The sequence below is a fragment of the Pelodiscus sinensis genome, chromosome 8 (genome assembly GCF_049634645.1).
Source record: "Pelodiscus sinensis isolate JC-2024 chromosome 8, ASM4963464v1, whole genome shotgun sequence".
NCBI classification, from domain to species: domain Eukaryota; kingdom Metazoa; phylum Chordata; order Testudines; family Trionychidae; genus Pelodiscus; species Pelodiscus sinensis.
The window spans coordinates 63,022,290-63,044,969 of NC_134718.1; the positions used below are offsets into that span (position 1 = coordinate 63,022,290).

Genomic DNA, 22,680 nt, shown 5'->3' on the forward strand with positions numbered 1-22,680 from the left:
AATCTGGAGTGGAAGAGAGTGAAGAGAGTGTTTCTGCAAGTGTCAAATTGACTGACTTGGATGCTGAAGTTCTTGGTCTATACAAAGAGCAATATTACTATAATCAGCCTTACATCCCTCTACCAATGAGCTTCATCAGAATTCAATCAATGCCCATTCAGTCTTTGGCAGTCTTAAAAATGCCAACAGTAGTATCAATTATGATGGCAAATTTTGTAATGTGACTACCAGATCACCAGAAATTGAAGTCATATCACTAACCACATATTCATTTTCTGTGAAACTACATTTTATTTTATCCTTAGGGGGCATGCAATAAAATATTGTACTGTCTAGCTTTGTCCTCCAAAACCTCTCCCCTTTTTCATCATTTAGCAAAGCCGTGCACATTTATTTCTCTAGTGTCAGAAACTGTTACCTCAAGGCTCTTAATGATTTGTTTTTCTTCTAAGAATGCCTTCCAAATCTGCTGATTTTTTTCTAGTATTGAGATGCTTGGAACTATATTCAGTATTTTTTATGGTGATGTATTAAAGCCAGGCAGAGAGAGGCAAACAACTTTCCAATAGCCAGTTTGGTCGTAAGAAGAGGTGTTTAAGGTAATGCCATGTAACAATTTAAATGGGGCTAAAAGCAAGAATGCTTCTATGCTCTCTTTTCCTGCCTATAAATGCATAAAAGCGTCTAAGGCACTTTATATAACTAAACATCCATCAGAGTCTTCTGATATTTTTACCTCCAGAATGAAAATGTTCAGTACTTCAACTTTAACTAAAGTAGCTTTCTAAGAAACGGCATAGTAAGTTATTTCATTCTCCACAGAGTCAATTATATAGCTTCAATTTACTTTGCACCACAATCAAGCTACACTGGCTTCTATGCTCTCACTTTGGTCTCTAGTAAGACTTTAAAATCTCAGGAGTTCAAGTTTAAAACTTAATTTAATCTCTTCTCTGTGTGGATATTTTTGTTCTTAAATAAGAACTGTTATACAATGACCAGACCACAGCTCAAAGCTGCCACCTCTAGGTACTGTATTATGTTCTTTTGCAATAAAATATGTTCCTGTTCAATTTCTTGAAGGTCTCAAAAGGTAAAACATCAAACTTTGTCCTACAATAGTTTTAAAATGTTTTTTAAAATGTGTAATTTGTTAAGATTGTTCAATTGAAATTCTTTCATTTTGACACATGTGGATACTCTTTTGGCCCTTATTCCTTTCACAATTGATGGAATCACAACTGACTGTGCAATAATCTGTTTTATACTGCTGGTTCCCTGAATAATATCTTCTCAGATGTGTGCCGACAGCTCTCATGATCATCATCATGAGCTGTATGTTCATACTGGTGTTGAAAAGATCCCTAAATTATCTTTTATTACACTAATTATTAGGGGTGTTAAATATCAGGTAACTGAATAGTCATGTAACCACATGAATTCTTAATACATGACAATTTTTAGTCCCCGGGGGAGGGGCTGACAGCCATTGCACTCTGGCATCACTCCCAGGGAGCCCTGTGCCATCAGCGGGAGCCAGGCTGCAAGGGGAGACAGTTTAAAAAACAGCTCCCCGCACAGACTGGCTGCCTGCCGCCTCATGTTGCTACCTCTGATACAGGAGCAGCACCCTGGGGTGGCAGCTGCCCCTGTCTGAAGGGGTCCGAGCTCCCCCTGGTCAGAGGCTGCTGCAAGGGGCAGGAAGGAGGGAGATGGGGGGAAGCTGCTGTGAAGCAGCCTCTGTTTGCGGTGGCCCAGACTGGCTGTGGACAGAGGCTGGTTCAGCAGCAGCCCCTGTTTGCGATGGTCCAAGCAACCTGCGGACAGCAGCTGCTGCAATGGTAAGGGGAGGGAATGATTGAGGCAGCAGCACGGGGAGAGGCAGGAGGTATTGCGGAACCAGTGCTGAGGGAAAACAGTTCTTAAGTCAGCTGCTCCCAGCACTGCCTCCTGCTTTCTGCTTCTCGCCTCTGATACCGAGGCAGCAAGAGGGCAGAATACATGTAGTTGACAAGATTAACCGATAAGAGTAGGATTATTGATTAATCGTACAGTTGACTACACACTGACTTCCCTAGTAATTATTGCTTTCTAAAATTTTCTAATTATTGCTGGTAAAAGAATATTTAAAATAGATGCAGACTGCTCTGAAATACCCCAAGAAAAAGTATTCCTAGAGTGAAATTTAAAAGGTTTAAATTATTTAAGAATTTATTAAATCTCATATTACTAAAGTAGTCACTATTTAAAACAGTGGTGGACAAACGCACCCTCTCTCTGTTCCCTTCTCCTATGTCTCTTGGCCCTGGAGTCTGCCACTTACTACTACTCCTTCTCCCCCTCCCCCCCAAAATGTAGTGCAAATAAGTGGATTCATGGCACTCTGAAAGCACTGGGAGGGAGGGAAAGGAGAAGTAAGTGCAGGGCTCCAGTGCCCCAGTATATGAGAGGTATGGGGGAAGGGAGCAGAGAAGGAATACGCTGGTGGCATGCATGTTGCCCACTACTGGATTTCAATCTTGCAGCCCACTGACACAAAGGAAGGCTACTCACACAACCCACTCACTAGCCTTAGCTGCTCATTACTGATCTAAAAATTCACACTGGCCAACAGCAGTGATGATAGGGGATAATGGTTAGAAAGTTTTGACTTAAAAATAAAACATTTACTGAAGTTGTCTTATGCCAACTGAACTGGGAACACTTCTGTATATCAGGGCTAAATTCAAGGTTCTTTGTTTCCTCCTCAAGAGCCAATGAGACTGCGAACACTGAAAACTTTTCAGAATTACACTACATTCCCTAAGTACCATGATACTTTAAAAGCAGGAGATGTCTCAAACTACAGCCCAAGAAAAAATATTTTAAAATTGTGTTCATTTATAAGTAGCAACTGTGCATCTCTATTAATGTAAACATGAATTTGACTTCAAGAAATTACCACATCAGCTTTCATCTCTGGGACTTAGTTGATTTATTTCTCAGGGATTCTGACATTAAAGCAAGATTAACATTTCACCTATAAAATCTTACAGTTCATACTACTACTAAAATTGCACTTTTTGTTTGGCAATATAGTTATGGCCTGCACGTGCTAATAAAATTACAGTGACATCAAAATTAGTAAATGAACAAAAGTGTATTTCTCATGTTAACAGTTCAAATTGCACAAAACCATATGCTCATTTTCTGTACTACTTCACTCAGGGCCAGCTTGAAAACGGAGATATTCTCTACATTAAGAAATGTACAAGAGTCTTTCTAAGTAAGGCCTGAAGAAGCTTTTGACACAAGTGTGTAAAGAAACTAAAAATGAGATTATTCTCACAGTTTAATATTAGAGCTAATCATACTCGATTTCAGATTGTCATTTATACAATAGATGATCACTAACATTGAGTGCACAAGAATGAAATAAATATTAAAAGAATTCCAACCTGATATAAAGCAAGACTGTGTCCATATCTCTGGAGAGGTCCTTTTGATACAGGTACTACATTCCATATGTTGCTATCTAAATTATAGCTAAAATGCAAGCAGAAAAATAAACATTTTATTCTCTGGAATGAAATGTTGGCTTTGCATATTTTTGGACATGTAATTTTCTTGCATTATACTTACTAGACATAAAATCCCTATTTTTCAGAATGATTTACCTTGTTTTGGGCTTCAACATGCGGAATTGTGAAACTTAAATGTCATTTTATAGGCATATACCATATGCTGCAAGTAAAATTGTTAGGATCCATTTGGCCAACTCTAGATTTCATGATTCATATCCAGCTTATTAATGCATACAAATGTGTTTAATACTACGGTTACAGCAGAACAATTCCATTATTGTTACAATAGTTAACATATGGTTTAAAACATACAGCATGTCTATCAAAAAAGGTGGGGCAATGAGACTTCATTCTTTGTTTCCATCCAAAAGGAAAATTACCTGAAGTCACAGTTCCTTTCCTCATTTTACCAACCATGCCAGAACTTAATACAGTCTCCCACAGTATTCTTGCCAGAAAGTTTAAAAAATATGGATTGGATAAACTATAAAGTGGATAGAAAGCTGGCTAGATTGTCAGGTTCAACAACTCAATTGCTGGTTGGTGGTCAGTATCAAGCGGCGTGCCCCAAGGGTTGGTTCTGTGGCCAGTTTTGTTAAACATCTTTACTAATGACCTCGATGGTAAGATGGATTGCACCTTCAGCAAGTTCGCAGATGACACTAAGCTAGGGGAAGAGGTAGATACACTGGAGGGTAGGGATAGGGTCCAGACTGACCTAAACAAATTGGAGGACTGGCCCAAAATAAATCTGATGAGGTTGAACAAGGATGAGTGCAGAGTCTTGCACTTGGAAAAGAAGAATCCCAAGCACTTCTACAGGTTGGGGGCCAACTGGCTAAGCAGCAGTTTGGCGGAAAAGGACCTAGGAATTACAGTGGATGAGAAGCTGGATGAGTCAACAGTGTGGCCTTTATAACCAAGAAGGCTATTGGCATATTTGAGTGCAACCGTAAATGCATTGCCAGCAGATCTAGAGAAATGATTATTCCACTTTATTTGGCACTGGTAAGGCCATATCTGGAGTACTGCATCCAATTCTGCCCCCTCTCTATTACAGAAAGGATGTGGACACATTGGAGACAATCCAGTGGAGGGCAACAAAAATGATTAGGGGACTAGAGACTGAGGGATTTGGGCTTATTTAATATACAGAAGAGAAGAGTGAGGGAGGATTTGATAGCAGCCTTTAGTTACTTGAAGCAGGGTTCGAAAGAGAGTGGAGAGAGACTGTTCTCTGGGATGACAGAAAGAGAAGGAATGGTCTCAAGATGCAGTGAGGGAGGTTTAGGCTGGATATTAGGAAAAACTATTTCATTGGGAGGGTGCACTATTTCACTAGGTTATCTAGGGAAGGGGGTGGAATTTCCATCTCTAGAGGTTTTAAAGTCCCAGTTTGACAAAGCCTTGGCTGGGATGATTTAGTTGGGATCAGTCCTGCTTTTAGCAGGGCAGTTGGACTCAATGACTTCCTGAGGTCTCTTCCAACCCTATGATTCTAATGCAATCTCAATCTAAAACTGATGTGCAGTGCTGATGCGCACTATTAAATAGCTAAGGTATTCTACCTAAGAGGTATTTTTAGTAATGAAATGAAGCAATTACTTTGTCAGATTTTATGGTCCAGCCAATAAACTGTGGGAAATGAGGGAGACACTTGGAGGAGCAGCTTTAAGCCACTTTGCTTTCTAGCTTCTCTGCTAATGGTGACTAAATTTTATATCAGTTGCTGAAGGACCAATTTTAGGCTTACTTTGTGCCAACAGAGCAGAACAAAACAGTCACAGCACACTGAGTTATTGTGCCTATATTTTGTCAAAAGCTTTGGGATGAACACTATATTTTTACTCTATTTTCCAAATTCCCTTAATACGCTGCTTTTGCCAAGAAAATTCCTCTTTCTTGGTCAAACAGCTTTAATTTATTTCAAGAAATCCTGAACCATTGTTTTAAGCATATATATCTTGCTAAGACAGGCGAATAAAGTTATAATTTGATTCTAATTAGCACTGCCACCAGTTGTTAAGTAGTCTTTCCTTCTTTCCTGTGAAAACAGCAAAGAAATCACTTCCAATTTCAATTGTGGAACCACAATCCTCTTTTTATTATTTCAAGCAAACATCAGCATCAAGAAGCAGCAGCATCTGGAAAGCGATACGTTTTTACATATCCTTGTGATCAGTTCAAGTCATTCTTGGTAAACAATGAATTACAAAATATTATAAATATTCTAATTTAAACATATTAATCACCAATATCAATACTGAACAAACAAAAGGGACAAATTCTTCTCTAAGTGATGCATGCACAGAATAACCCTATCAACTTTATTTCCAAGGCAGAATTTGGACCACAGTATTTAACTTTAGTCCTAGAATCTCACATTGTTTATTTTAGTATTTTAATTTCTCTTCTTCATGCCCTCACTCTCTCCATCCCTAACCACGTTGTCCAATTGGATTAATACATTTCTATTTTTAATCCCAAAATCTTACTACTGAACTGTGAAATTCCCACTCTTGGTGAATTTCAAAATGTCTGATAAGCAAGTCAGAGTACATTCTGTATACCAGGAAGATAAGCTACACACATGAGTATCTGGTAGCCGAAGTAACAATTCCAGAGACTAATCACCTCTGCACATAATGCAGATGATTCTCACCCCTCCCTGTTTATTGATATAAAAAATCATAGTTGTTTTGTGTGACATGATGAGAACATTATCCATATGAAAGGGATGAAAGGACTGACATACTTTTCTGACAGCTTGAAGTTCCAGGCTGCTCTTCTATAGGGTGGGATCATCTCTGCCCACTGTGGCCATATGAAATTTGAATATGTAGTGGAAGCAACTGAGATGCCAGAGATTGAGGATTGGTTTCCACCCCATTTTCTTCTTGTAAATTAAGTTAAATCCTGTTCCCTGATATTCCAGGGGAACACATTCTTTCACTCTGTTCAAAATATTCCCTCATATCATAAGAAACAGAAGTTTCAGGTAAGGAATCAAATTTTAGTTTACTTCAAAAGTTTTGTTTACAAAGATGTATAGCATAATCATGGGTTAGGGTTAGCATTACCAGACACAAGCATTCATAAATCACACCACAGAAAAATAACGAGGTCTTAAAATTAGTAAATTAGGGATTCCTTTCCCTTGCTTTGGATTTTTGAGGCAATGGGATGACATTTTTAACCTTTTCCCTGCAGCCAGACAGGCCAGGAATGTATGTTTGTTTTGTTTTGTTTTGTTAAGCTGAATTTCTCACATAATCACTTGACTCAAGAAGTTAAGTTTTAAGAAAAACATCAAATATCACAAGACTTGAAATAAAATTATCAGAGTTAGTAAAATAGGTCTCTCTATAATTTCTTATTGGCTAATTACTTTTTTTCCCCTCATTAACATCTGATGTTGTAAACCACCGTTTCTTAGTCTAAGTAGTATCGGCTCCATCCTATGTAGTACTGAGAACTTTCTGTGTGGTTGGCCTTAATTAACATTAACTTTAGTGGAAATTGAGGGCAGTCAGCACTTAACATAATGAGTCTGCTGTGCGTGGAAAAGGGATAAGGAGAACAGAAAGACAGAACTTGGAAAGAAGGGATATAACACAAGATACTAAAAAGGCAGACAGGGATTTGGGATAGATTACAAAAGAGAGAAGAGGGCAAAGAAAGCCAGGCAAAATTGGTGAAAGGAGATATTTGCCAACTTAATTATTTTATTTGCATGTTATAGCTATCACTCCAGCCCAGGTCTGATTTTTTTCTTCAGAGAAGCAACTTATCTTTCTTTGAGTACTTTCGAAAGCTATATAAATAGTAAAATATCAAGTCAATTAACATTAATTATAAGAAGTCTAGTATAATATAACTAATATTGTAAAGAGCATTCCAGGTATAATATTTACAAACAATACATTCAAGTTTATTTGTCACACTGCAAGTATACATAGATATTTTATGCAAATGTAGGATAATAATTTAATAGAATGTTATTTACTTAGCAAAAATCAAGTCCACAAAGACTAACAAAGGGGGAAACCACTTACTTTAATACCATTTGGAATGAACTGTAGTTAAAGGTATATCCTCCAATCACCCACATAAATTTTCCATATAGAACAGCCTTATGAGACGCTCGGCCTACAGAAGGACTGAATGGCTTTACATTTGGTAGAATCCAGTAAGACTCCGTGGAAGGGACATTTAGAGAACAATCAGGGCCTGTTTACAAACAAATGTGTAAGTTGTACAGTGTGTTAGGCAAAGATATTAAAAGCTCTACAATGAAAAATTAGAAAGGTTTAATTACAGCTGTCACAAGATTGCTCATTTTGACAGTATGCTGATTTTTATGTTTCACATCAAGTTACAACATAGTTTAGATAACAAGGAAAGCCACTAACATTAAATCTGTTACATTTGCTCAAGTAATAAAAGAAAGAATTCGGCCCAAGTCACAAAATGAAAGGAAGACATCAATTTTTCAGATACTATTTAGTCATAAAAAGGTAGCAAAGGGTATACTTATACATTATAGGGATGTAAAATGTCATTTAATCAGTTAACCGTGTAAACTTTCCATTTAAACGGTTAACTGCTTAAACTGGATCCCATGGGTGGTTCCCCCACCCATGGCATGGTGCAGTGAGCCTGGCCAGACTAGAAACATCCCACTTCCACCTATGGTAATGTATTAGGGATGTCACCAGTTAATCTTTACTGGATGATGCTTACCAGTTACCGATAAACCATCAGCCTGGCCTTGCTGGAGCTCTCCCCTGCCTGACATGGGAGGAGGCCTGCTCCAGCCTGGCCAGTCCCAATGCACTGCAGGCTGCTCTGGCTAGGTTGGGGTGGCTACAGGCAGGGGATGATCGGTACGGACCAGGCTAGGCCAGTGTCACCGCGCTGCAGGCAGGGGTATACTCCAGCCAGGCTCACCACGCCAAGGACAGGTGGGGAACTACTCCAGCACTCCACATGCTTCATAGTGTGATGGGCCCCACCAGGCTGGAGCACCCTCAACCACAGTGTTGACATCCCTAATACATTACCATTGGAGAAAAATCATATTGCTATTTGGTCTAATCTGGATAATTTTATATTAAAGTGCATAACACTATGGTACATTATGACACTGTATATATTATAGTATGTGACATCTGGGGAAACAAAAGTTAGTGTTTGCCAATGCCAGATTGCACATGTTTTTGAGTGGAAAATGCAGCACAGAGTGCTTTATGAAAAGAACAGAGATGAATATAAAACATTTTATAGATCATTCTATAGAGCAGCCAAAAGCAACATTCAAAAACTTACTGTTTTTGCAGGAAAAAACACCTTACTCTAACATTTGGCAGCTGTTCATTGCAAAAGAAATTTGTTGTTGAATGACAAGCATTTTAAGACCACCCACAGGAAAAGATGTTTATAATCACAGATGTGGATTCATTTTTGTTGGATTTTTTTAAGATTTGATGTTCTATAGGCAAGAGGAAACTTTAAAATGTTAATGTTTCAAGACTAAGTATGATTAGGGCTTTGCTAGAAAGGTGACAGTATGAATTATTCACTTTATGTCAGCTATTGTCCATACTCAGTGACTTTGTTTTTCTTTTGGTATAGGGAACATTGAATTATTGGATGGTCCTGGGTGTCCTATTTTGGTGTTGGTGTTACCAGTCATGCAATACAACCTTTGTTGTAAAAAGTGATGTAGGTAGACATTTCAGGACAGTTAAATTATTAAACTGCTTGGACTCTAAAAGAAAAGTGATAAGTCTCTCTGAGATGGATAGTTTAGAGATAAAGCTTTATTCCAAACCATAAGAAATTACTGAACCCCTACCCAGAGCAAAGGCTGCTGAGGTTGCTTTGGTGTAGCTCTACTTCTATGAGAACAGATTTCTAGCTTTCTAAAGATTGGTCTGCATACAAAGTGACATACAACTGGAGGTTCACCAGTCTGTTAAGAGTTCGAATTAGAGGGGAGATGTAGTTAAACAAAAGCTCTACCAAGTAGACACCACTTCCTTGAAAAGGACTACTTTAAAGTACAGTCTATTAAACCAGGAAAATAAAACTAATGTATTTATATTCATTCTATTTCAATAAAGTGACTTCTTTTAGTTATGGAACAGAGCCTTAGTTACCCAGGACCTGGACAAGACCCATGAGAATTCTTGATAAGAGATAAGGGTAGACCACTGGCTACCGTCTCCAAAGCAGGCTGACTTTGCAGGAATTCAGTGCATTAATGCAAGACAGCCTGATTTGAAGTCAGCATTCAGGGATTTCCCTCCACTATAACACTTTCCGTGTCCCTAATTATTGCAGGTAATAGGGGTTCTATTGATTAAGAAATTAAATAAAAATCATTAGTGGCCTACAGAAAAATATATTCCAATACCACCTGCTTTTAACATAGAAAGTAACTTTACTTTTAAGATTGGTATCTTTAAATGTTTGAAAAATATTGATTCTAACAATTCTCTTTGGGTTCTTCCTTTTCTTTCACTTTAAGATGTTTTGAAATTCTAATTCAGTGAGCAATGTGTAGTTGTGATATAAATCTAGAAAAGGGGATTAATCATTCAATTCCAATTAGAGTTAGGAAACATATCCAATTACAAATATGAACAATAGTTTGGATAACAAAGACATTGAGCCTGTCATTTTTAATTGCTTACATTAAGCCATGACAAAAAAAAAATTCTACATTCTACCATACTTGCAGAGAAACACATGCTAAAATTTCAGGGCTTTATCTTGCAAATTGCAGTAAGTATTGTTTTACTAGCATGCATCCAGAATGGGATCCTCTCCTCCCACCAACTCCTTCCAGGCCCTGTGCTGCCTCATTTCTCCTGGCTGGGATTTGGACTGACGTGACTGAACCATCATTATAATCTACCATAATCAAATATATAAAGCTATGCACTTCTGAGAATCTTGTGTGTATATTAAAGAGTTGGTTCATAGGGGATGTTGCTTTATAAGTAAATGTTTGAGTTATTCTTACTCTAGAGGTCAGAAGAAAGCAACCTTCTACTACACATGAAACAGTCAACCTTTTGGCTTCACAACTCTGAATTTTACATGTGAGGAGTTTTCCCTTTACATAAACAAGTGTTCACTCTTTGCTATACCTAGACATTTCCAAATTAGATTATGTACTGTGATTTTGAAAGCGTTGTTTCTCTTGTACAACTTCCAAAATGGCTGAATGGATGGTTTCATGTTTTTTAAAGAGATGTTTTAAAAAAAAAAGTTGCTCTCAGGCTGGTTCCCTGTATGTCAAGTTTCAGCTTGAAGCCAATATTTTCCAGACAAGTTGCAAACTGTGGATTATAATAGAACTGCTACTAGGTGCCATTAAAATCAATAACTAAACATAGGCTACGTCCAGACTGCCGCTTTTTAATTGGAAAAAGGTACGCAAATTGTGCTCTGAAATTTGTGTACCTTTTTCTGATTATGTTTTCGAAAGAGGCTTTTCTGAAATTTGGCCCATCTACACTGGCCCAAATTTCAGAAAAACCTCCCGTTTCGAAAGAGCCCTTCTTCCTCATGACACGAGGAAGACTGGGCTTCCAAAAGAGCGCCTCTGCTCTTCCACAAAAAATGTTGGAAGAGCAGATGAATTCCCTGACATAGTCTAGACATAGTTCCGTAGTCTAGACTTAGCCATACAAATTAAACATACAGTAATAAAAGAATATGCTTTCATAGCAGAGGAAGTAACCCTTGCAAGAATATAATGTCTTTTCTGCTCTAGTACGTAAGTGTCAGAATGGTTAAGTCAATAACCTGTTTAGATCTAACTCTGAAGACTAGGGGTTCAAGCCTTACATAAAGAGTTCACCTTGTCCTGAAGCCATCACATCATCAATAATCTACTGTGTATATCTTTTTTATGGCAATATTAAGCAAAAATCACATGTCAAAATTCAATGCGTGTCCAGGTACAGAATTATTTCAGTCTTAACATTGTAACAGAATGTTTCCGGGATCCAACTTTCTGTCCCAAGGTGTGATGGAGTGACACAACCCCGCACTGATCGGGGCCCCCACTGATTGGGGCCCCCACCAGGGGGCAGAGAGGAATGGACCAGCTTTCCCTACCGCGGGGGAGGCCACGGAGGCAGCTGCGGCGCACCGCCCGGCTGGCGGCTTGGCTCGCATGCCAGCTGATGCACCGGGGGAGACCGCAGCGGTAGTGGGCACACGCCGCATGGTCAGCAGTTTGGCCGGCGCCCCCGCTGATGCCCTGGGGGAGGCTCCGACGAATGCGGGCGTTGATGCCAGGAAAGATGCTGAGGACGGGGTCAGCAGGAACGGGGGAGGAGCCAACTTGGCAGACGCTGGCGCAGGCGTGTTAAGAGAGGGCACTGCCGGACCCTGGGGAGCAAGGGGCAGCATCCTGTACAGCATAAAGAGGGCAGGGATACTGGTACAGGAGAGGCCGGCTGGAGCAATGGATGAAGGGGCTCTGGGCCTCTGGAAAGAAGCAGATGGGACACCCGGGTGAGCGGGGGTGAGGAAGTAGTTCAGGGTGGGTGCAAATCGGATGCCCGTGGGCTGATGAGTTGCGGCACGTAGCCCCAACAACCAGGTGAGGGGAGAGCGGATATTCTCCCCCCACCTTAGGGCCTTGGGATGGGGTCTGGAGAGAGGGAAGGCCTGGACCCCTCTCACTCCCTGCTTGGGGTAACCCCTGAGAAGCCAGGGAAAGGGACATCTATATACAAATACCTAAATCATGCTTTTACCATCAAAAGTCTATTCTGGGGTTTTGGTGGTGGTGTGAATGATTGCATTTTATGTTATTAAGTACTTGCATTTTTTCAGGTGAGTTGTCAAAATAACACACACAATTTATATTAAAAGAAGAGCATCAATTTGTGTAGGCCCAAATTCTAATGGCCCATAAAATTATTATGATCTAATGAGAAATGTCATAGATTTTAAGTATCAATTTTAATGTATACTTGAAATCCACAACTTGTTTGCAAATACATTTTAAAAACCAAAACTGTTTTCCTAGAATCACAAGAACATAATATATGTGAACTCCACTATCTACTGTAATTCTGTTCCCAAAGCCATTAATACTTATTGATAGCAGCAGCAATGTTCTCTCTCAGACAAAGGAATAAACAAAGATAAAAAGACTAATGCCAGACTAAAAACATAACAAGGTAAATCTTTGCCAGTTAGGGAAGGATCCATGGACAAGAGAGAAAAAGGATATTTTTCAGTCTAACTTGGTATTGTGCGTGCGTACACACACACACACACACACACACACACACACACACACCTTTCCACAGCGCGCACACACACACACACACACACACCCCTACACCTTTCCACAGAAGACAGAACAAGAAGCAATAGATTCAATCTACAGAATTGCAGATTTAGGTTTTGACTGCACTGCTAACAGAATGACAAAAATTTTGTCAAAATTAGACAAAGCCTAATTTCACTCTAAGAAAAACAGAATGCTAGGGAGCTCTTACTCTGGAGGTTTTCAAAGTATGGACAGTCAGCCTTGGTTGATTTTGACACAACAAATCCTCTATGTTGCCAGGGGATTAGGCTATATGACCTTTGAAGTCCCTTCTGACCCTATGATTCCATGAAAAATAGGACTCCCCAGTCCACCGACAGTCCCATCCCTCAGTCTCAGTAGCACCTTTCCCTTTAACACTTGCCAGGGAGAATGAAAAAGCAAACTGGAGTTGTTAACTCATGTTAACTTCAATTCTATCCAAAATTAATATTAACTATCTCTTAAAAACAACCTCATTGATATTTTATACAAGATAATTATGACAAGTAAATTATCTATACATATTATATTATCCTCTGTGGAAAAACTGGGGATAAGTTATTGAGACACTCATCAGGGTAAAAATTCACACACTATTGCAAGGGAATCGTCATCTGTATGGTCTCAGCTGAACATAAATTGTCAATTTTACTGCTAAACAACAAATGGATCATGTTTGCTCGTACACAAATTATACTCTATTTCTTAAATGCTGTACAAGTTAACTTACTATCTTTTCTTTTTCTTTGCAGCCAGAAAAGATTAATGAGTTCTAATGAAAGTGCGACCAATTCTAGTAAATTTTATTTTATGCATTAGTACATATACTGCAACAGAAGTTTGACCTCACCTGGATAGTTTCAGCAAAGAACTTAAGCCATGTTTAAATTTAAGATGGAAATTAATGGCACTACTCACGTGCTTAAAGTTAAACCTTGTTTAAGTGCATAATTGATTAGAGGAGGCCTTCCATGCTTACAGTTCAGTATCGGTTTAAGTGCTTTGCTGAGAAAAGGCCAAGAGTCAGATAACTAAAATACATTTACATCTTTATTAATTTTACCAACGTGCTCAGAAATATAGTGGTCAACAGTGACACCAAGTGGCAAACACTAACAAAAATACACAAAACATTACTGTGAAAACTAGTATAGTGGTCAACAGTGACACCAAGCGGCAAACACTAACAAAAATACACAAAACATTACTGTGAAAACTAATAGTTAACATATTTAAGAAAAATAAATTGTACTGCTCATAGCATGTTATGTACAATGAGATGTATGTACTCAAACGATCAAAGCTAGAAGTACATGAAGCCTACAATTATCCCATGATCAACAATTTTAAAAAAAAATCTCACGCACAATACCTTTTAAAAGCACATTTTATTAACCTAAATCTGAAGCCACAAATACAACATAGGTGTCAGACTGTATATATGAGGAATTTATAACAATAAAAAAATACAGAGATACAATTAAATGGATTTGTATTATAATATCACTTAAGGAACAGACGCTTTTGCATGGTAGAACAGTTTGTCCTACTTCCTTCCCCATACTTCGTAATCTGGGCCATAAAGGTAGTGATGACAAATGCCAAACATGGGTCTTATTTAAAAAGTATCTATGCTATGGAAACTTCAAAAAAAACCCAATATATTTATTTTGTCTGAAATATAGCACGATAGCTGCAAAATGATAAAAATACACATAATCTTTGTTCTTGTTTTTTTAATTAGATTTCTCTCCTATCCTTCTAACATATCACTTGATCCATGAAAAAGGAGATTTTTACTTTCTAAGGATGAACTGGAAATCAATTACATGATATTCATGGCAGAAAAATATTCCATATGTTTAAAATAGTAATTTACTCAAATATGCAACATTAGAGACGGAATCTAATTTCTATTTATTGAAAAAGTTTCATGAATTGCCAAAGTGGCAATCTGATTCCACAGTTCAAGTCCTCAAATCAATTTCCACCTAATGAGAAAACAGCTTCTATAGTCTTAGACCTTAATCTGTTCCTTAGGGACTACTGGGAAAACAAAAATATTGACTTGTTCAATATAGGTTTCTAAGCTCTGTTGTTCATATGAACAGTAGGAATAAATTTAGTTAATCCTTACATCCCAAAGGTTTTGTATTTATTAGTTTCTTATTGTTTTTCGTGTCATCTTACTGGAATCAAAATACATACATTTTATATTATGTATTTTGACACCACTAATTATAAATTATTACTGTATTTTCTAAGATTCTCAAATACATCACCCAATTATGTCATTATCAAAATGGGTAAAATAAAAGATATCATGCACCAGAATGAATTTGTCTACATAGCCACATCATTTCAAAACAACTAGTGTTATTTCGAAATAACTTAGTCTGCGTCTATACAGCAGGCAGATATTTTGAAATAATGTTGAAATACTGTCAAGCTGAAGGACTTCTTACTGCGACTCCTGTAACCCTCATCATACAAGGAGTAAGGGAAGTCGGAGGAAGAGTGCTCTATTTCAAAATTAGTGCTGTGTAGAGGCTCCCAATTTTGAAATAAGCTACACAATTGGCATAAGCTCAATTTGCAAAGCTCAATTTGCATAGCTTATTTTGAAAGCCCATACCTGCTTTTTTGTTGTAGGAACTGGGGTTTTATCTAAAGCTTCCGTTTTGTCTTGAAGGGGTTGTATCTTCCCATTCCCTAACAGATATTCCAGATACTTGGTCTGCTGCATGCCAAATTTGCATTTCTTGGGGTTTGCAGTGAGCCCCACTTCTCTCAGTGGCTGCAGAATGGTTATTTCGTGGGTCAGGTGTAACCTTCAGTCTTCACTAAAAATAACCACGTCATCTAAATAGGCTACTGAGAATCATCCACAATGTTGCAACACTTGGTCCATTAGGTGCTGGAAAGTGGTTGGTGCCCCATGGAGTCTGAAGGGCATAGTTACAAACTGAAAGAGTCCTAGTGGGGTGGTGAAGACTGTCTTCTCTTGCGAGTCCTCTGTAAAGGCCAATAGCCTTTAGTGAAGTCTAAAGTGGTGATATATCGTGCTTTCCCAAGCCGGTCCAAGAGTTCGTCCACCCATGGCATTGGATACGCATAAAACAGTGAGACCGCATTTACCACTCTGAAGTCGACACAGAAACAGATGGTGCCATCGGGTTTCAGTACAAGAAACACTGGACTGCACCAAGGGCTTTGGGATTCTTCAATAATCCCCAAATCTAACATGGCCTGAACGTCCTATTCTAGGGCCCCTCAGAGCTTTTCAGGAACTTGATAGGTCCTGTGTTGGGGTTTAGCTGCCTGAGTTGTCCGTATCCAGTGTGCTACCAGATGGGTTTTCCCCAGTCATGAGGAGAAGAGGTCTCTGAAATGTTCCAGTAGGTTCCTGGACTGCCACTGCAACCATGGAGGTAGGCAGTCTGCGATGGGTACATCAGCAGGGCCCGCTGAGGATTGCACGTCTGGGCCTAAATCCTCTGGTACTTCTTGGGGGACTATGAACCGGGCATCTTGTAGTCACCAGGGTTTTAATAGATTCACGTGAAAAATCTGTCTCTCCTTTTTCTTGTCGGGACAATGGATTTCATAGTCCACCTCTCCTACTTGGCGCATAACTTTATAAGGGCCCTGCCATTTGGCCAAGAGTTTATTCTCAGAGCTGGGTAACAGCAGCAAGACCCGGTCTCCTGGCTGATAGCGCCTTTCGTGGGCCCCTTTGTTATACTGACATGCCTGGGTTTGTTGGGCTTTCTCTAGATTTTCTTGGGCAAATCAGGTCCTCAAACCAGACGCTCCCGCTTCTCCATTACGTACTGGATTACATTTTGAGACTGGGAGGCTTGATCTTCCCAGGTTTCTTTGAGAAAATCCAACTTCCTTCTTGGTCATCAGCTCAAAGGGTGAAAAACCTGTGGAGGCTTCGGGTATCTCCCATAATGCAAACATCAAATACGGTAGTAGTTAGTCCCAATTACAAGGGTCCGTATCCACAAATTTTCTCAGCATGCTCTTTAGGGTTCTATTAAACCTCTCCATTAGGCCATCCATTTGAGGATGGTAGACTGAGGTTCAAAGGGGTTTTACTTTGAGGAGCGCCCAGACCTCTTTTAACAGTTGAGACAAAGTAAGTCCCCTGGTCGGTCAGGATTTCAGTGGGAAGGCCTACCTGAGAAAAGAGGTGTACCAGCTCTGTGGCCACGCTCTGTGCCCTTATTGTGCTCTTATTGTGCGTAAGGGGATCGATTCTGGGTAGCATGTAGAGTAATCTATGATGACTAATATATGTTGGTGGCCCTGGGCGCTTTTCTCTAGGGGACCCACATTATCAACCCCTATTCTTTCAAAGGGTGTACCTACAGGGGTAAGGGTACCAGGGGAGCCCATCTGAAACCTTTTGGTGCTACTAGTTAACAGACCGGACATGATGCACAGAAATCTGCAGGCTCCTTATAGACCCCTAGCCAGAAGAACCGAGCCAGTATGTGGGCTAAGGTCTTCTCCTGCCCCAAATGGCCAGCAGAGGGGACTGAGTGGGCCAAATGCAGAACTGCTCTCCTGGCCCCCTGAGGCACCAAGGGTTGGTAGTTGATCTCCCCCGTGATTGTGTCGTCAGCTCTATAGCCAGGTCTTTCCTGAGCTCAAAGTACGGGAACTGGGAGGCTGGGACTTCCTGGGCAATGACCCCATCAATGACCACGATCCGGGAATATGCCTCTCAGAGTTTCATTTTCTTTCCATCCTCAGACAAAATCATAGGAGCTAGTTAAATATTGTAAATCTACCTCAGGTAGGGGACCCTCTTGCGAAGGTTGCCCTGGGTCAGAGGGTGTGTTTCCTTCTTTGGTGGGGGCATTTCCTTGTTGAGACAGTTCCTCTTCTGGCTCAGTCTCCCCAGCCTAATGAGTTTGGAGCCATGCCCTATGCTCTTTTCAATGCCTCCGGTGTGATTTCCCAGCCTTCTCAAGGTCCTTCCCATATGTCTGAGGTCACTATGGGAAAAAGCTCCTCTAACATCTGGGGTGTAGGTTCCTCTGGAGTAGAGGAGCCATCTGGTGAACGGAGCAGTGAGGGAAACTATTGCTAATCTCTTCTAATTATGACCTTCCAGGGAAGGCATTTTGCTATGCCCAACCGAATCCTTGCCTTACTGTTCTTAACTTTCAATTGGATCCAGGCTGTGGGGTAGGGGTGCATGTCCCCATGTATACAGGTCACTCTCAGGACCACCATATTGAAGGGTACTAAGGTTCAGTACCGACTCCTGTTTCAGGGTTTGGGAACACCCTGAATCTACTAGTCCAAGCATCATGCATCCCCCTACAGTGACAGGCCCCAGATAGGCCTTATGGTGCCAGTCAGGCTCCAGGTCAAACCCACTATAAGTTTCAATATCCCCACAATCTAAAAAGTCACATTCCATGATGGGGCCCAAGCTGCTAAAATGTTCAGGCTTCCCACAGTGGAAGCATACCAATGGCCCCGGAGTGGCCCCCCCCCCCCCCCCAACTCTGCCCCCTTCAGTCACCTGGGACATGACTTAGTGATGGCCAGGACGAAAGGTGCCCCTGTGGGGTATGAGGATCCCTGTTGATATAATTTCTTCCTCGTTTGGGCCCCTTTTGTACCTCTTTCTGTGCCACGGCTGGGTCTTCAGAACCCTGGGTGGGCCAGCTCTCAGACTGAGGCCGGATACCCCCAGCCACAAAGAGAAAATCCTCGGTGCTCTGGACCGCAGCAGCCAGTGAGTCCAGGTTGTGCCGCTGTATCCAGGTTTGGATTAAGTTCGGCAAAATCTCCACATATTGCTCCAAAAGCATGGAGTCCATGATCTCAGAGGGTGTGCGGGCCCTGAGCCGTAGCCAACGGGATGCCCAGTCCTTGAGGCGTTGGGCCTCAGCCCTGGGACCCTATACATAGCAGTTACCTGCCAAGTTTCAAAGTCTATAATTATGGTCCCTGGGCCACTGCCCCGGGATGCCATTTCATCCAGTCTTCTCTAGGGCCTTGTTGCCCAAGTCCCCTTGTCCAGGGTTCCGCAGAGTTTTCACTGGCTAGCCTTTAGCCGCAGGATCTAGTTCCACTCAGTTACAAGGGCCCAGCTCCCACTCGGAGCTGCCCAAGGTTCTAGTGTTCCCCTGTCAACCCAGAGGTCTGCCTGGGTTGAGCTCCAGGAAGGAACTGACAGGCCTTACCTAGCAGCTCCTTATATAGCAGTCTGCCGCATCCTGATTGGCTGTTGTGAAGGCTGCCCCTTTACTCTGCTCGGAGGACCTCTCCATGCTCCTGCTGCTGGCCAGGGTGATGAAAGACTTCCAGTGGGGCATTCGGGCTTTGTCCACCCCATCACAAAGGGTCAGTCCCCTTCTAGTCAATATTTTCATTAATTACTTGCATAATGGAATTAAGAGTATTCTTATAAAATTTGCAGATGACACCAAACTGGGGGGGGGGGGGGGGGGGGGAAGGCTACAAGCACTGTGGAGGGCAGCATTAGAATTCAAAACAACCTTGCCAAAAATAAAATAAATGGTCTGAATCAAGAAGATTAAAATGTAATAAAGTACTTCACTTGGGAAGGAAAAAATCAAATGCTCAATTACAACATGGTAGTCATATTGCTGAAAAGGACCTGGGGTTATAATGGATAAACTGAATATGAATCAATAACGTAATGCAGTTGCAAAAAAGGGTTACTGTCATTCTGGGGTATATTAACAGGAGTGTCATATGTAAGACATGGGAGGTAACTGTCCCTGTCTTCTTGGCACTGGTGAGACTTCAGCTGGAGACCTGTGTCAATTCTGGGAGATACACTTTGGGAAAGATGTAGATAAACTGGAGAGTCTGGAGAAGAGCAACAAAAATGAAAGAAAAGAAAAAAGGTTTTGAAAACTTATGCAACATTAAAAATTCAAAGAACTAGGCTTGCTTATACTCAAGAAAAGACAACTGAATAGAGACTTTATAACAACAGAAATATATCTGAAGACTGTTATTAAGACTGGGATCAGTTGTTCTTTGTGTTCACGGAAGGTAAGACAAAAACGGGGCTTAATCTTCAGCAAGAGAGATTTAGGTTAGATGTCGGGGAAATTTTTCTAATTATAAAAGTAGTTAAGCTATGGTGTAGGCTTCCAAGTGAGGTTATGGAATCCTAGTCATTGGAAGTTTTCAAGAAAAGGTGGAACAAACACTGGTCAGAGATGATCTTGGTCTTGTGGTCCTGTCATAGCACATGGGGTTATGGACACATTTTTGTAGACAAAACAGCAAAGGAAAGAGTTTAAAGAAGGGATCTGAAAAAGGACAATGAATTGAGACTGTGTGGATGTATAAGTGCTCCCAACATGCCTGAGGGCTAGCAGGGAGGCAACCAAACAGTTCCCCTGCCTGTAGTCTTATTCTAGATTGTTCAAAAGGCCAAAAAACAAAGACACAAAATATTTTTTAAAATACAGGATTAAGTTGTACTTGTCCTGTATCCCCCAAGACACCAGGAACACAGCTTGCCCTCCAAGTCTCCCCCCTTCTGGAAAAAGGGTAAAATGTATATAACTTCTTGTCACTCAGTATGCACTGCACTAGGACTGTACCTCACAACCTGTTGTTCTCTTCTGATTCAGAGAGACCGGAAATGGTTGGACCTACCATGTCCCTCATCACAGAGGGAACAAGCACTATTTGGTTTCAGGTGAAACTACCACTTAATGCTATCTTCTCTCAGTGACACTCTTTTCACTTTACAGAGAGAAGAGACTGCTGAGCTCTGGCTAGTGCAATTGCTATAAACAAAGCTTAAGTTGTCCATTCTGTGAGGTATCCCCCTCCTAGAAGCACATGTTCAGCTACTGTAAGAAGAAACAAAGACACCAAATCTCTATACTCCATGTGGCCCTGACCTTAAATACCATGGATATCTGTGACCTAGGTTCCTTATATTATGACAAGTGTGCAGCTAGCGAAATAGGGTTAACTTTCAGGAAGTAACTGGTTTGTTGACACCAGAATCTCAACAACACAGGATGGAGTGATGTTGTTAACAGACCTACTTTAGAGTCATAGCATGTAAACAGAATTTTCAGCATACTTAATATAAACAAAGATCTCTCTCCTACAACACTGCATCCTAGCTGCATCACTTATATCTAATAAAATACAATGGCAGTGTTAAAACATCAACTATTCAGAGACACCAACACACTCATCAGAGTTTAATAATGATAGAGATGCCTCCATGTCTGGGAAGACAGTAACCCAGAGTCACAACCAAGTGTATTTTTTGGAAATATGCAGTGTGCTGAAGTTGCTATGTTGACCTAAATAAGAACGATCACAGTGAATTTCAAAACTGATGTATGATAAAAAAAAATAGAATTCATGCAACATGATGTCAGATTCTGCAATACAGAGTCCAATGGGACATTAAAATTTGCTAATTTCCAGTGTATATGTTGCACTTATTTTTCACTGAGATATGTTCTTACCATACTTAAATATAAAAGAATTTTATTCCTTTGCAATCATGATCAGAGTCATAAAACAATCTACAAGATTAATAAAACCACACAACCAAGTTGTTATCCACAGCAACAGTGCATGGCTTGGCCTGTAATGTTCCCAATTTAGAAAGGTGATAAGCCAGAACAAGATTTTTAATTAAAGAAATCTTAGAAGTCTTTTTACACTATAGTTTTCAGGGACCCTAAAATTAACAATGTAACTATTACTCATATATGGAAGACCTTATTCCTTAAGTAGACTTCATGGGCTTTGGCCTTTATTTCAGTGGAACTATTTGAAAAGGTGCTGCTTAGGGTGAACAAGGTACAGTAAAACTCCATTAGTCCGGCATCCAATTCTCCGGGACTCCTGATGGTCCGGCACCATCAGGAACCTGGAACTGCTGGGGCAGCCGGACAGGCTTCCCCCATTCAGCTGCTGCTGAAACTGACCAGCAGCTGAATCGGGGAAGCCGGGAGCAGAGCAGCTGGGGTGCTGCCGGGTTGGTCTCGTAGAGCTGCCCCTCGGGGCTGCGGGACCAACCCGGCAGCACCCTAGCTGCTCTAGGGGACGCCTGGGGCAGAGCAGCTAGAGTGCTGCCAGGTTGGTCCCGCAGCGCCAAAGGACAGCGCTGCGGGACCAACCCGGCAGGACCCCAGCTGCTCTGCCCCAGGGGTCCCCGATTTAGCTGCTGCTGAAACAGATCAGCGGCTGACTTGGGGACTCCTGGGGCAGAGCAGCTGGGGTGCTGCCGGGTTGGTCCCGCAGCGCAGAGGGGCGGCGCTACGGGACCAACCCGGCAGCACCCCAACTGCTTTGCCCCAGGCGTTGGTATTCAGCCGCTGCTGAAACTGACGCTGCTGGTCAGTTTCAGCAGCAGGCTGAATCTGGACAGCTGAGGCAGAGCAGCTGGGGTGCTGTGGGGTTGGTGCCGTAGCGCCGCCCCTCGGCACTGCGGGACCAACCCGGCAGCACCCCAGCTGCTCTATTGCAGGCATCCCCGATTCAGCTGCTGCTGAAACTGACCAGCAGCGGCTGAATCAGGGACGCCTGGGGCAGAGCCGGACTATCGTAAGGGGGGGGCTAAGAGGGGTCTGGGGTGGCATCCCCTCCCACCCCACTCTAGACCCCTCATAGCCCCCCCCTTCTGATAGTCTGGCATATTTGATAATCCGGCACCCCCTAAAGGTGCCGGATTATCGGAAGTTTTCTGTATTAGAATCTAGTCCAACATCTCTGAAGAGTGATTCA

The 22,680-nt window shown here is 41.2% G+C and overlaps 1 protein-coding gene across 11 annotated transcripts in view; it reads right to left on the minus strand.

Moving 5' to 3' along the window:
- ATRNL1 (attractin like 1) overlaps positions 1–22,680 on the minus strand; it is a 1,022,331-nt gene that overhangs the window by 898,266 nt on the left and 101,385 nt on the right. For all 11 annotated transcript variants that reach the window (XR_012905693.1, XR_012905692.1, XM_075935407.1 and 8 more), the window contains 2 exons: positions 7,619–7,793; positions 3,438–3,525 (listed from right to left, as the gene is read on the minus strand). Coding sequence is in view for 9 of the 11 variants with exons in the window: in XM_075935407.1 (XP_075791522.1) it covers positions 3,438–3,525; positions 7,619–7,793 (263 nt within the window). In the remaining 2 variants the exon portion in view is untranslated. The remainder of the gene's footprint in view (positions 1–3,437; positions 3,526–7,618; positions 7,794–22,680) is intronic.